Below are 12,738 nucleotides of genomic sequence, written 5' to 3' on the forward strand. Positions count from 1 at the left end.
CCGGTACCAGAACAACATCAACGTTGCTTAATTTTGTTGAACAGCCTCTGGGCTAATGACACTCAACTTCCTTAATGGCTCAGGGCTTTAGTATTAAATACTCAGCAGGAATAAGAGCCCTACAGTTATCTGACTGCATTGCTCATGTTCTTGAATTCTATGAATTCAGGAGCACCATGTTTAAAAGCCAACAGAAAATGCCTGACCTTGTGCTGGTATCTGTTGTCGAAGGCATGCTTTATCAAGAGATTTTTTAAGACCGAGATGGCTGTATATCTGATATCGTAGTTGTCCTGCAAGGCAACAGAGGCTTCTCTCAGAAGCATCCCCACGAGGAAATGGTGCCTGCAATACTCGTCAGTTAAACTGTATTCGAGATTGACATCTGGAAGAAACAGCAAGGCAATGGTTAAGGGAACTGCTCCGAGGAGCTGGTCAAAGCAAGACAAAAGGTCAGGTAAGCCAAAACAGCCTGATTGCAGGCTCATCACTGTCCCCTGCAGTGCACTGCTCTGACAACAGCTTCCTCCACCTCTAAGTCGAGTCATAGCAAAGAACTTGGCATCTTCCAGCTCAGGCTGATCATCCCTGGAGACATTCCATACCAGGCTGGATGTGGATCTGAGCAACCTGGTCTAGTTGGAGATGTCCCTGCTCACTGCAGGGGGCCGGACTGGATGAGCTTTGAAGGTCCCTTCCTACCCAAACTATTCTAGGATTAATTTCAGCGCTCCCTGTTTCAGCAGCAGCTAAAGAAAAGGATTTCTGCAGGGTGATGCTTTACAAAGCTCAGTGCTCCAGAGCGATTTGTGAAGTTCAATGGACTCACAGCCCGAGGCCTGCTTGGTCCTGGCTCTGGGCTACTCTGCAAACCCCAAACTACCCAGGCAGCCGAGGTACCAGCCTCCACAAGCAGCTCTGAGGGTGGCAATGGGCAGTGGGGATGGTGCACCCATGAGGGCTGCCCAGCCCTAGCAGGACCCTTCCTGCAGCTTGTTCCACATGTCCCGTGACATCTGCATTCCTTCTCACCAGGTCAGAGAGCAGAGAAAAGGCAAATACTCCTGCTGAGATAAGGGATGCAAACAAGGACACGGTGCCAGGTGGCCACTACTGCATCCTCCAGCAGTTTACACAGCAAGGACCAGGGAGCCAGGGCAGCATTCCAGGCAGCAGCTTGCCAGGAACTGAGGCTCCTTTTGCTTCCTCCAGCAGGTAGGGAACACTGACTGCCAGGAGAAAGGCAGCTCAGTACCTGATTGCTTTGGTTAACTTGTACCCTGTATCTCATGTAGACTGGGGCTCTAGACTGTGGTCAACGGAGTGGCTGCTCCTCTGACAGCAAGGGTAAAGGCACCAGGGTAAGGCAGCATTTCCACTGACCTGCCTGGATAGCACAGCAGGGGAATGACACAGATTCCAGCGTGCTCTTGAGCTGCTAGGAATGACCCTGCCCTAACACCATTATCTCTGTCAGACAACCCATACATCTAACTAGAGCCTCAACAGGCAGCGGTCGACTGTTGCCTTGAGCCTCCCAGAGGGATACCCCCCAAGCTGTGTGCTCTCCCCCAAAGGTACAAATGCTGTGTGCTCAGCTTGCACTTCTGTCCTTGAAAACCCCATAGGTGTGAAAGCTTCCCTACGGTAAGGCAGGGAGCATGCACACAGCTTTGAAAATCCCAGCCACAGCCTTCCAATAGCTCTGGGGCTGCAAAAGTCAGGGTTGAGTTCGTTGATTCACATGGAGCATGTAGTGGTTTGTGAAAGCGTGATTCAGAGGAAAGGGAAAGCAAGCTGCAGCATTATCTAGCTTTCACTGTTAGTCATGTTAGTAAAAGCCCAAGCGTCTCACATCATGGTTAGGTTATGAGCTGGATTCAAGCCGATTGATTGGAAGCTGCGTATTGAAGTTGCCATTAGAAAGCTCAATGACCCCTGCTGGGCCTACCTACAGCAGTGACCCGTCCCACAGCAAACGAAAAAGACTCTAATTCTTGTGTGAAAAGGGACAAATAAGACAGCAAAAATAGGCAGGAATAAATAATTCTCTAAATCTTGGAGAAACAGGACAGTACGTCATGTTTTAACGTTGTTTGTAAGGCTATTGCTTAACCCCCAGCTCCTGCCAACCTCTTGAGTTCTTTGCTATCACAAGGTTGCGAAACCAATCCTGTGCTGCAGGCTGTGAGGATGGGCTCCGGGCCTTGCTCTGGCTGATGAAACACATCCCTGGGGTGAGGCAGCAGGGATGGAGACCAGAAACCAGCCCTCACAGCTGAGATGGTTCAGGGAAACTGCTCCAAGATGCAACGCTTCAACCCAGCAGGATGTGGTCAGGCTCTGCCTGCAGGCCTGTCTGCTGCAGGAGGTCTCTATCCACCTTCCTGGGGGCTATTCCTTCCTTTCCCAGAAACACAGCAGGATGTGCCGGGCACATCCCTGCTCTTCATCCAAATGAGGTGAGGTACACCAGCAGGGGAGCCCCTGGGCCGGATCACACCTCCCCATCTCTGAGCCTGCTGTCCCCGCAGGGTCTGTCCATTAAACCAGACCAGCCTGCAGTGGAGATGCATCAGCACATGTCTACCATGGCAGGCAGAGCACCGGCACCATGGCAAGGGCACTTCTGGCTGCTCTGCTGTCACAAGATGTGTGTGAACCTCAGCTGGTAGGTTCTAGTCACAGTAAAACGGAGGAGAAAAGAGAAGCTGCTCCTATAGCTTTTCAGTTTAAGCATTGCAAATGCAAAGGTGAATGTGAAGCAAGAAAGAGCATCATCATGTTATCATGCCACAAATAAGCAGTGGGAAGGCACCGTGGTTGTGAGTTTTCAGCCGTTTCTAGCAGTGCACTTTGTTAAACTATGCCAGACAAGTAGCCAAACTGATATAAGAGATTAGCAGCTGGTTCAGAAAGCTCTGAGCAGTCAGAAATACACCAAAATGAGGAATATTTCACAGTGACTTCTGCTTCTGCTATCTGGATGTGTGTGGAACCACTCTGGGACTTGTATGGCTGCACCCTGAGGCACAATCAAACATCCCCTTGCCTCTACCAGAATAAATCTCAGAATGACAAACCCACTGGGCTTTCACATGGGGGAATCCCAAACCTGATTCTCCTCTCCCGTATTTATCTTGGCCAGGCACCCAAACCTGGCAATCTTTACCTGACTTACCTAGCCCATGAGGCGATGTCTATAGCAATCTTAGGAGCGTGATGGTCCACATTTGCACAGGGCCTCAGCCTCTTGCAAACCCCACCTGCCCTGTGGGGAGCAGCATCAGGACCAAGAGGGACATGGGGTGAGCAGCCTGGAGACAGGGTGGCGGTGCCACACTATGTATGTCCTTGGTATGTGCTAAGGCTTGGCATGAGCTCAGGTTCTCTGCTGGCTGCCTTCAGCCCAGGTTTGAGTCCAGGCTTCAGTGCACCGTTATGCTCTTGTTCAAAATGAAACCAGAAGGTAACCTGAATCACCTTCACAGAGAGAGTTGGCAATGCAGAGGGAATTGACTCTGTTGCCCTGTATCTCCATTCTCTACAGCACTGGTCAGTGGGGACCCTCTGCTCCTCAGGGGATGCTGACTCTTATGGGAACAAAGGATTACACTTGCACATTTACTGAAATAGGGGCAGTTTCTTTCTGCTATTCTTAGTCCCATGCAAACTTCAATATAAGAAACATTGAGAAGATGGATTGGACACCACACTGGAGCACAATGATGTAAAGTTGCCAGAACAGCATCTTTTCCTGAGGTTAATGTAAATCAGGCTAACCAGGACATAAATTTCCTTGACACCAAAGCAATCCCATCTGGTCAGAAGCCATCACAACTAATAAATTACAGCTCTCTAACAAGTCTCTTGAGAAAGGACATACCTTGAACTCTTTGCAGCTTGGGTTTGGAGAAGGTCATTGGTAAGTTCAGAGGAATGTAGTGCTCATGATTGCAAATGGTTTGAAGAAATTCAAACTTGTATTCAACCAGCAGCTGAGAAAAAGGAAAAAGAAAAGACAAACAGAAACTATTCAGTTTGATTCGTTTACTTCCAGTTCAGGACTGGGGAATCTAAACAGCATTTGATGAAACTCAGTAATAACGGGCAATTTTTGGTGTTCTTCCCCCTAAGTGTCCCTGCATGGATTTGCCACTTGGGACTTCTTCACCTTTTTCACCCAGACTATCAGCAAATCTTTCCTTTAGTTCTGACCCTACGTTGATTTAAAGCTTAGCTGCATTCAGGCTCTCAGCCAAAAGAGGTTTCTGCCTCCAGAAGACTCTGCAGGAGCAGGGTCTAAAAGGCCTCCAAGAGTCACAAACTAATCACTGCACGACTTTGATGTGGATATGTACGACTGCAAGCCACAGCTTACCTTGGGGTCTTTGGGGCTGAATCCAGAAACGTAATCATTTATTAAGTTAAAAACAAATCCTCTGTCCATAAAGGTCAAACAACGCTGGGGAAAAAGCAGCAGCATGTGAGTGAGCATTACAAATAGAAGCAGTCATCCTAAATCAGCTCCTTACTCCCATCCTGCCAGCAGCCACATTGGGCCCTCCCGGCTGCTGCTGACTTCCCAAATGTACTTGGCCCTGTTTCTCTGGAATTATTTGGATGCCCTCACTCGAGTCTGCAGTGGACAACAGAAATATTTAAATGAGAGCTCCCATATTTCCCCCTGTGCTCCGAACAGTTGCTGGGCACGACTGAAAGCCCTACGTAACACAGAGCATCGCAGTCTCTCTCTTGGAAAGATTAAGTTTCTTTCCTAGGAAACCTTGTTCCCTCCAGAGTTCTCAGACCAAGGCCAGGTTGGATGGGGCTTGGAGCAACCTGGCCTAGTGTGGAAGGTGGGGGAAGGGGGTTGGAACTGGATGATCTTAAGGTCCCTTCCAACTCAAACCAGCCTCGGATTCTAAGAAACCAAAGAGGTGATAAAGCACACACACGTTTGTTTGCTTGCTGCTTATTTCTCATTGGTTGGGTTGATTTTCTTTCCTGACAAAAGCATGAGAGAAAAAAAGAAAGTGCTGACCTTCAGAAAGTTGGCCAGGCTGAAGTTGGCATTCCTGGACTCCTCAGGGATCTCGTTATAGCGAATGGTGACATGGGGAATGATGGCAAGCAGCAGCGAGTGCAGGGCATGCTGGTAGGAGTCGGGGAACCGCTGGCCTCTGGGCAGCTGGAACCAAGAGCACGTCCCGGTCAGTGCTGCCAGGAGCATCTTCCAGCACGTGTGTCACTTCCCGGGACAGCACTGGCTGGAACGGCAGGAGCTAGGAACAAAAGGAGGCTGCACGAGCCATAAGAAGCTCAGGAATTTCTGACTTACAACTGAGAGTGAAAAGGGGAAGAAGGGAGAAGTGAAAAAGGAAGGATCTGCCTGTTCTGCTTGTCAAAGACTTCATAAATAAGAGTTAGGTAGTTTTCCAGGAAAGCTTTCGGAGGACAGCTTGTGATGGCTCTGGAACGTGCATCAAACAAAACTCATTACCTTGATTTTGTTTTCCTCCAGTAAGTACATTGCCATGGACTTTGCCAGTGCTTCAAAGAAAAACCACGAGTACTGAAAGGAACAGAGAACACCATCACTTTTCTCAGCAGGACTGAACACGTTTAACTGTGTGAGGAAGCAGAGTGTGGGACGGAGAGCTCACGGTCAGATGATGTTCTGTAAGCTGGGCAGTGCCTGCACGGCCAGCTTGGCACCCAGAGGAGCCCTGCCGGTCTGGGGTGGGAATAGCTCCATTGCCTCTGCACCCCAATGCAGCAGTATGGGGCGTAAGCCCAGACTGGCAGAAACCCATCCTGCTCTCATGAGCCATAGGGCTTGAGGAAAACAGATAAAACATGGGTTAATGGTGGACTAGGCAGCCCTGGGGGAACAGCTGGACTTGATGGTCTTAAAGGTCTTTTCCAACCTAGCTGATTCTATGATTCTATGAAAACTGGCAAAATGAAAAGCCCTTTGCTGTGTCCTGCCATGAGCTTTAGCACAGCCAGATCCCCTGCAAGAATCCATCTGTTGCAACAGGAGAACCTCAAGGATGTGGATGCAAGGAGCTGCCCTGGTAGTTTTGCTCCTGTGGTGGGTTTGGATGGGTGAAAGTGTTGGGCTTTACAACAGACCCCCTTCTCCTCCCCTGCAGCCTCAGCAGCCAAGTACTGCCCATACTTCACCTTGAGGAGCTTATTGATGGTCAGAAAATCCGCTGACTGCTTCAAGATCGTGGCCATGGAAAGGACCAGGATTTCATGGGTCATCTTCGCCTGGGTGACGCTGGGTTTCTCAGCTCGAAAGACATACTGAAGGCAAGAGGAACAGGGTCAGCCTGGGTCTGCTCCCAGCAGGGAGCTTTGCAGAGCCATGTGTCACGACTGACCTTTATGAAGGAACGCAAGTAGTGATCTAGACCTTCTTCATGGCACTTGGACACAATGTGCAGAAGAACCCTGGGGAGAAATGTGGTTTGTGTTCAGCACGAGATGCAAAGCAAGTTCCTCTGGCTTGCGAAAGCACACACCAACCATCTCAACCCCAAAAGCCTCCCTGCTGGCATTGCAGAGCCCACACTGGCAGGCTGAGCATCCCTCGCAGCTCCTGTGGTTGCACCAGCAATGCCACAGCACAGCCCCTTCACAGACCACTCAGAGCAGAGGTGCCCAAAGCCTCTTCCCTACTGTGGTGCTGGTGTCTCCCAGCCCAGCTGCCTTCAATGCTAGAGGCTAGCTGCACGAGGAGGTGGAGGTGAGGGGCAGCATCTCTCTGTGGGTAACACATCTTGCTCTTTGGCCTCTCTGCATGCCAGGATTAAAGCCTGCTGGTACTGAAATGCAGCTGCAGTGAGCATCATGCACCTGAACAATGCTCGGGTGTCAGGTAAACTGACAACAAACCCATTAAGCTCATCTGCTCTGCACCCCATTCTCTCTGGCTGCACCTATGGACCTGCTGTGTGGAGCACAAGCTCATTGTCCCTCCTGCAGAAGCTATAGGTTCATCCACACCACACAGCTTACGTGTTGAGTCTATCCTGACCTGGAGCCCTTTCCTCATGAGAATACAAGTGAGAAAGAACAACTAGAGCACTGCATCAGGGCTGCAAAATGAACACAACCCCCACAGAATCTGATGAGAAGCAGGTAAAACATCCTCCATTGTTGTTATAATCTGATACCTTTCTGTGTCCCCTGCATTTATTCATTCCAGAAGGCTTTTCCTTACGGAATCCACATGCACTGGGATGTTCTCAGGCTGCTGCCTTGCAGTTCACTGGGGACAGGCAGGCCCTGGAGAACATGCCAGCCCTCTGGAAGCGCTCCAGGCAGCTGACGAAGGCAGCAATCGCTTGGATTCCCCAGCCAACATTGGGGTTTACATCCCAATCCCAGCCAGAGGGAACAACAAACTATTGCACTGTCACGGACCCCAAAGGCCAAACCACAGGGAGGAGTTTACAAGCCATTTATCAGATCAAGTGGATTTTAAATTCCACTCTGAAAGTCGCAGGAGAAAACAGTTGTCATTGGAACGGAAAGCTATTGACAAACTGGGAAGCACCAGGCCAAGCTCTGATAAAGCCTCTGGAAGTGAAGGTGGGAGCCGCTCACCCAGCAGGTACCTGGGTGCTCCCTGTCCCTGCCCTCTGGTGATTCCAGCAGAGTGGGATTACAGTGTTCTTCACAGGAGCTGTCCCCACAACCTGCAGCACGTGGCACAGGACCATGGCTGCAATGGGCTGCACATCTCTAGGGGACCAGGACTGAGCCTCCAACCTCGTTTCATGGGAGTGAGATGCTTCTGGTACAGAGATGCACAGTACATCCTGGAGCCAGAGGAAGCCAAGAAACCTGGAGAGGGACTTGGGACAAGGGCCTGTAGGGACAGGCCGAGGGGATTGGCTTTAACCTGCCCGAGGGGAGACTGAGATGAGCTCTCAGGCAGAAGCTCTTCCCTGGGAGGGTGCTGAGGCGCTGGCACAGGGTGCCCAGAGAAGCTGTGGCTGCCCCATCCCTGGCAGTGTTCAAGGCCAGGCTGGACACAGGGGCTTGGAGCAAGCTGCTCCAGTGGAAGGGGTCCCTGCCCGTGGCAGGGGTTGGAGCTGGAGGAGCTTTGAGGTCCCTTCCAACCCAAACCAGTCCATGATTGTACAATTCTTCCCCACACAGCTCCCGCAACGCCAGTGCCACCAGATGTGCCAGGGGAAGGCAGCAGCCAGTGCTCCACAGCAGAGCATAGACAGCCACCATTGTCACTCAGCACCTCGTACCAGGAAACCACACCCTGCTTTGCACTGTGGTCTGTGGCTTTGCCTTTGTAACTGAAGGAAACCAGAGGGTTCAGCAGACACTCACATGGTGCAGTTGACGGCTACTTCATCCTCCTGGGTCACATTTGTGAGGACTCTAAATAGTTGCATAAGAATTACAGGTAGAAACTGAATCATTACTTGGATCTCCATGGCGTGCAAGCACTAAAACGAATGTTCAAAACACACTTTTAGTTGGACATTCCACAGATGTGAGATGTTTATAGCGCAGACATTCCTGTGGCAATAGCACAGGCATTAGCAAAGAGGGCAGGGTTTGGGCTTCATCCTGCCAGAGGACCCGAGGTCTTGACCCCACAGCAGCAGCGCTCAGTGCCTTTGGGAGCAGCATCAACCACTCACGGCACTAATCCTCCCCTTTGATGTGCCCAGGCTGCTATGACTTTATTAGAGGTCCCATGCTGTGATTTGCCCCCAATAACAGAACTTAAGGCTGAAGCTTTGCTCCTGAACCTTGTCACTTGTGGCAGGTTTTTGAAGGGACCAAGTCCCGTTTACCCCAAAGCCTTTGGAGCATGGAAGTCCGATGCCCGATGGCTTGCAGTGAGAGAGCCCAGCTTGCTGTTGGCAATGGGATTTAAGTGACTTGGTGAAGGTCAAGATCATCAGGTGCACACACCCTCCACGCACCCCACAGAGCTCTCTTGCCTGGGTCTCAGGATGTAAGCCTTCGAAAGACAGTGTGTTTCATTTGCAGTTTTCAAAGCTGACAACGAAAGGGTCTTAAATCTGTATCTCGATGTTTAAATCACTGACATTACAGAGATACGGGTGGTTAAGAAGCCCCTGCTTGCGGTTACACGTAAATATCTCCCTGCTGCACCTACCCAGCCCCTTGACAAAATGCTCACAACAAAGCAAGCGTTCTTTTAGTGCCTGGCTTCAAAACCTGCCATTGTTTCTATTCCTTAATGTATTTATACCCTCTCTGAAACACACCCAGCAAGTCTGTGATGACAAATCCCCACCACTGGCAGCGGAGCTGTTGCTACAGCAGCGCTCTCAAAACCAGGCAGTTGTGGAAGGACACAAGGACAGCAAACAGTCAAGAAATGTATTCCCTGCACAAGCCTTTGCTGGACCAGCTCCAAGACCCTTACTCATGCAGCAGTGATTGCCAAAACGCCGGGTCGGAGGTCATCTGTGGTCAAACGTAACTGACTGATAATGCCACGTATCTCTGTCAGCCTGATAAAATACCCCATTTTGAATGGATAATCCTGAGAGGAAGGAGCTGTGCTGCAGCTGAAAGGTTTGAATCAGATCTCGGGCACGAGGAGGAGGGTTTGCCACGTGCACGGCAGAGCGATGCTCTCGTATTATCTGCTGTGAAACAGACTGTAGCGATAGGACAAGGGGTGATGGGTTCATACTGAAACAGGGGAAGTTCAGGTTGGATGTAAGGAAGAAGTTCTTTACTGTGAGGGTGCTGAGGCCCTGGAACAGGCTGCTCCAAGAAGCGGTAAATGTGCTCCATCCCTGGCATGTTCAAGGCCAGGCTGGACACAGCCTTGGGCTACATGGTCTAGTGTGATGTGTCCCTGCCCATAGCAGGGGGTTGGAACTGGATTATCTTATGGTCGTTTCCAACCCAAGGCATTCTGTGGTTCTATGAAGGGCAGTGAAGCAGCACACAGAGCAGCCAGCCCTGTCAGTGAGCAGAGGTAAGGACAGCGTGCAAAGCACCAGCCCCAGCTCTGCAGTGAGGCTGTGCTCCCAGCGGGCAGGCTCTGTTACTTCCTGCCAGTCTGTAAGCGCCCAGCTGATGCCCACTGCCAGGCCCTGCTCACCTTCAGGTATTTCACAAGTTCTCCTGGCACTTCCTTAGCTCCCGCCTGCACCAGCTGGCAGTACTGGAAGAATTTGTGCAAGTGCATGTCCTGGAAGAGACAAAGTTGTTCAGTGCAGCACCCTCAGTGTTTGTCAACCCCCGCTCTGCAGCTTGCACTCAAAACCCTGCTGACCTCCCCGCGGCAGAGGTGTCCCCAGCAAGCCCTATGTCCCTGTCAATGGCCCCACTGGTCCCCACTCCCAGGACTACAGTACTGCTCCCTGCCTTTGCTGATGTACCCAGCCCCTGCCCACCCCCTGGCTCCCATAATCTCAAGGTTAAGCACAAAGCTTCCAGCAGTGTGAAAATTCTCCTGTGGCTGTGCTGCCCTGAGCCCTGATCCCCATCCAACACTGGCCTGGATAAGTGGGAGCCTTCCTCTCCCAGCTGCGGCTCTCCATCTGCCTCACCAACCTACTGCCCACATGAGGCACTTCCCTTCCCATTTCTCTCCCTCCTCCTCCATAGGTACATTTAATTGCTGGGTTATTTAACCCTGAAAAGCATCTGGGGATGTAATCTGGTGGGAAATGGAGCCGCTGTGCTGCTCTCAGTGCTGTCCAGAATCAATAAGACCCTAAACCAGATTTGGATGATGCTGAAAGCAAGTTGCTGTGAATGTAAATGCAGCCGATTACACCCAGCATGGGACAAGCAGCCCTGCCCAGGGCACTTCCCCATGAGCAGTGCTGACAGGAGGTGCCCCAGAGCACTTTGCTGCACGTCACATGAAGCTTGGGGAAGTCCATCACTGCCGTGGGACAGCAGAAGACACAAGGACTTGGTAAACCAGCCTGAACTGGTTGCAAAAGGAAATCAGGACTCGTGTTTTCTGGTGTCTGCTCACGTTGGAAAACCTTTAAAAGAACCTTAATAAACAGACTAATATCTGCAAAAACCTCGCACTGCCACCGGTCCTTCTCTTGCACCGGGGCAGCTCATTTGCTCAAATGAGCTTACAGTGCCGCTTACAGTGCAATTGGCCAAGAAAACATCAGCCTCTCCCCAGCTCCTTCACACAACTGCTCATCACAGCCAGGCAAAGCAGCAGATCCCTGCAAGCAATCCCAGACCTGCTGCTGCACAAGGATCTCTGTGCTGCTCTGCAAACAAATACCTCTTCCCCACAGCAGCAGTAGAGATAGAGCAATCACTTCCTTTGTCTTGAAGAGTGAGATGCTCATTTACCTGGGTGTAAATGGTCGAGTCCAAATGGAGTCTGATCTTAAACAGTGGCTTTGCTCCATCCACCCACTTCGCATCCACGCTGGGCTGCTGTGAACAGACAACATTCAAGCACTTGGTTTCAGACTGCAGTGAGAAGGTGGCTCTGTGTAGACAGACACTGGTCAGGTTGGGGTGGAACAATGGGCTCCCCTCCTGCACCAACATCAGTGACCTGACTGCAGCCTCAGCAGGGCAGAGAATGGGCACATGGAGCACGTGCCCCATCCCCTGCTCTGCCCCATCTGCGACAGTCCAGCCTCCCATAGAAATACTCTCTGCAACCCACAGAAGCACAGGAAGTCCTGCCTCCCATCCTGAAGAGCCTTAAGCTGTGGGAGCTGCCGTGCAGCTGGGATCTTTACAGCTGAGCAGAGCACTAACATGGGCCCAGAACTTACAGTGATAACAAAAGCTCAGCCTTCCTCTTCCTTTTACATTTAAGTCCATTTTAAATGGCCTTCCTACCCTTCGTGCCTCTGGGTCTCCAAGGCCTAGGTAGCCAGGTGGAAGGTTGGATGAAACTGGCAAATGCCTCTCCAGGGTGATGATGCGTCCATCCTTCAGCAACGGCACCCAGGCGTACCCCACTGCGGAGGCAACCAGACCTGAGTTAGGTGGCACCCAGTGACCCATCTCCAAAAAGAGCTGTGCCTCACCCTGGGGAGATCAGGTTCGCAGCTGTGGAAAGGGCTTCAGCAAGGCTGGGATTGACCACATCAGCCTTGGTAAAGCACATTCACCTGGTGACTTGGTGAGCACATTCACACCCAGCACAGCCGAGACCAGGAGTGGGTTGGAGGGGCAGAAACAGCCTGCGAGCCATGGTTGTGCACCCAAGGACCTGCTGAATGGAAAGGCAACCCAGCCCGCAGGACCTGGGGGTGCTCAGTTTCTTATACATGCTCAGGGTTGGCAGGATCGGCCCCTGAGGCTCTGATCTCCCATCAAGGTTTTGGTGGTGACCTGACTGACAAGAGCCCATTCACACAAACCAAGTCAAGAACATGCAGGAAGAGCTTCGATATACACTAAACACGTTGTGTTTTATTCCAGTTTACACCCAAGATTTGTATGAGGATGCTTTCAAAAAGCCAAAATGCAGACAGTCCAGTATTTTAATCAAGTATTTTTTCATGTCCCTTTGTTCATCTTATCTTGGACTCCAATAGAAGTAACTGAAGCATTGAACGTACCTTGAGTTTCAACGGTGTCCTGCTTTTTCGATGTTGCCTTTGTATTAATTTCACAGCTGACATGATAGAAGGTGAAAAGCAAATGATGCTTTTGATGGAGGTGAATTGGAAGCTCAATTTTAATCTAAAATGATACCATGATAGATAA

The 12,738-nt window shown here is 50.8% G+C and overlaps 1 protein-coding gene across 6 annotated transcripts in view; it reads right to left on the reverse strand.

Annotated features, from left to right (window-relative positions):
• DOCK11 (dedicator of cytokinesis 11) overlaps positions 1–12,738 on the reverse strand; it is a 68,579-nt gene that overhangs the window by 22,560 nt on the left and 33,281 nt on the right. For 5 of the 6 annotated variants that reach the window (XM_061446236.1, XM_061446234.1, XM_061446238.1 and 2 more), the window contains exons 20-31: positions 12,591–12,714; positions 11,863–11,984; positions 11,359–11,445; positions 10,130–10,219; positions 8,365–8,483; positions 6,393–6,462; positions 6,190–6,315; positions 5,504–5,575; positions 5,045–5,191; positions 4,382–4,465; positions 3,887–3,998; positions 207–385 (exon numbers count right to left, since the gene is read on the reverse strand). In XM_061446236.1, the coding sequence (XP_061302220.1) occupies positions 207–385; positions 3,887–3,998; positions 4,382–4,465; positions 5,045–5,191; positions 5,504–5,575; positions 6,190–6,315; positions 6,393–6,462; positions 8,365–8,483; positions 10,130–10,219; positions 11,359–11,445; positions 11,863–11,984; positions 12,591–12,714 (1,332 nt within the window). The remainder of the gene's footprint in view (positions 1–206; positions 386–3,886; positions 3,999–4,381; positions 4,466–5,044; positions 5,192–5,503; positions 5,576–6,189; positions 6,316–6,392; positions 6,463–8,364; positions 8,484–10,129; positions 10,220–11,358; positions 11,446–11,862; positions 11,985–12,590; positions 12,715–12,738) is intronic. The other variant, XM_061446235.1, reaches the window with a different exon arrangement.

Source organism: Pezoporus flaviventris, unplaced genomic scaffold (genome assembly GCF_033815535.1).
Source record: "Pezoporus flaviventris isolate CSIRO_AGI_PZ_B2104156 unplaced genomic scaffold, CSIRO_AGI_Pfla_v1 ptg000005l, whole genome shotgun sequence".
In the NCBI taxonomy this organism is placed as follows: domain Eukaryota; kingdom Metazoa; phylum Chordata; class Aves; order Psittaciformes; family Psittacidae; genus Pezoporus; species Pezoporus flaviventris.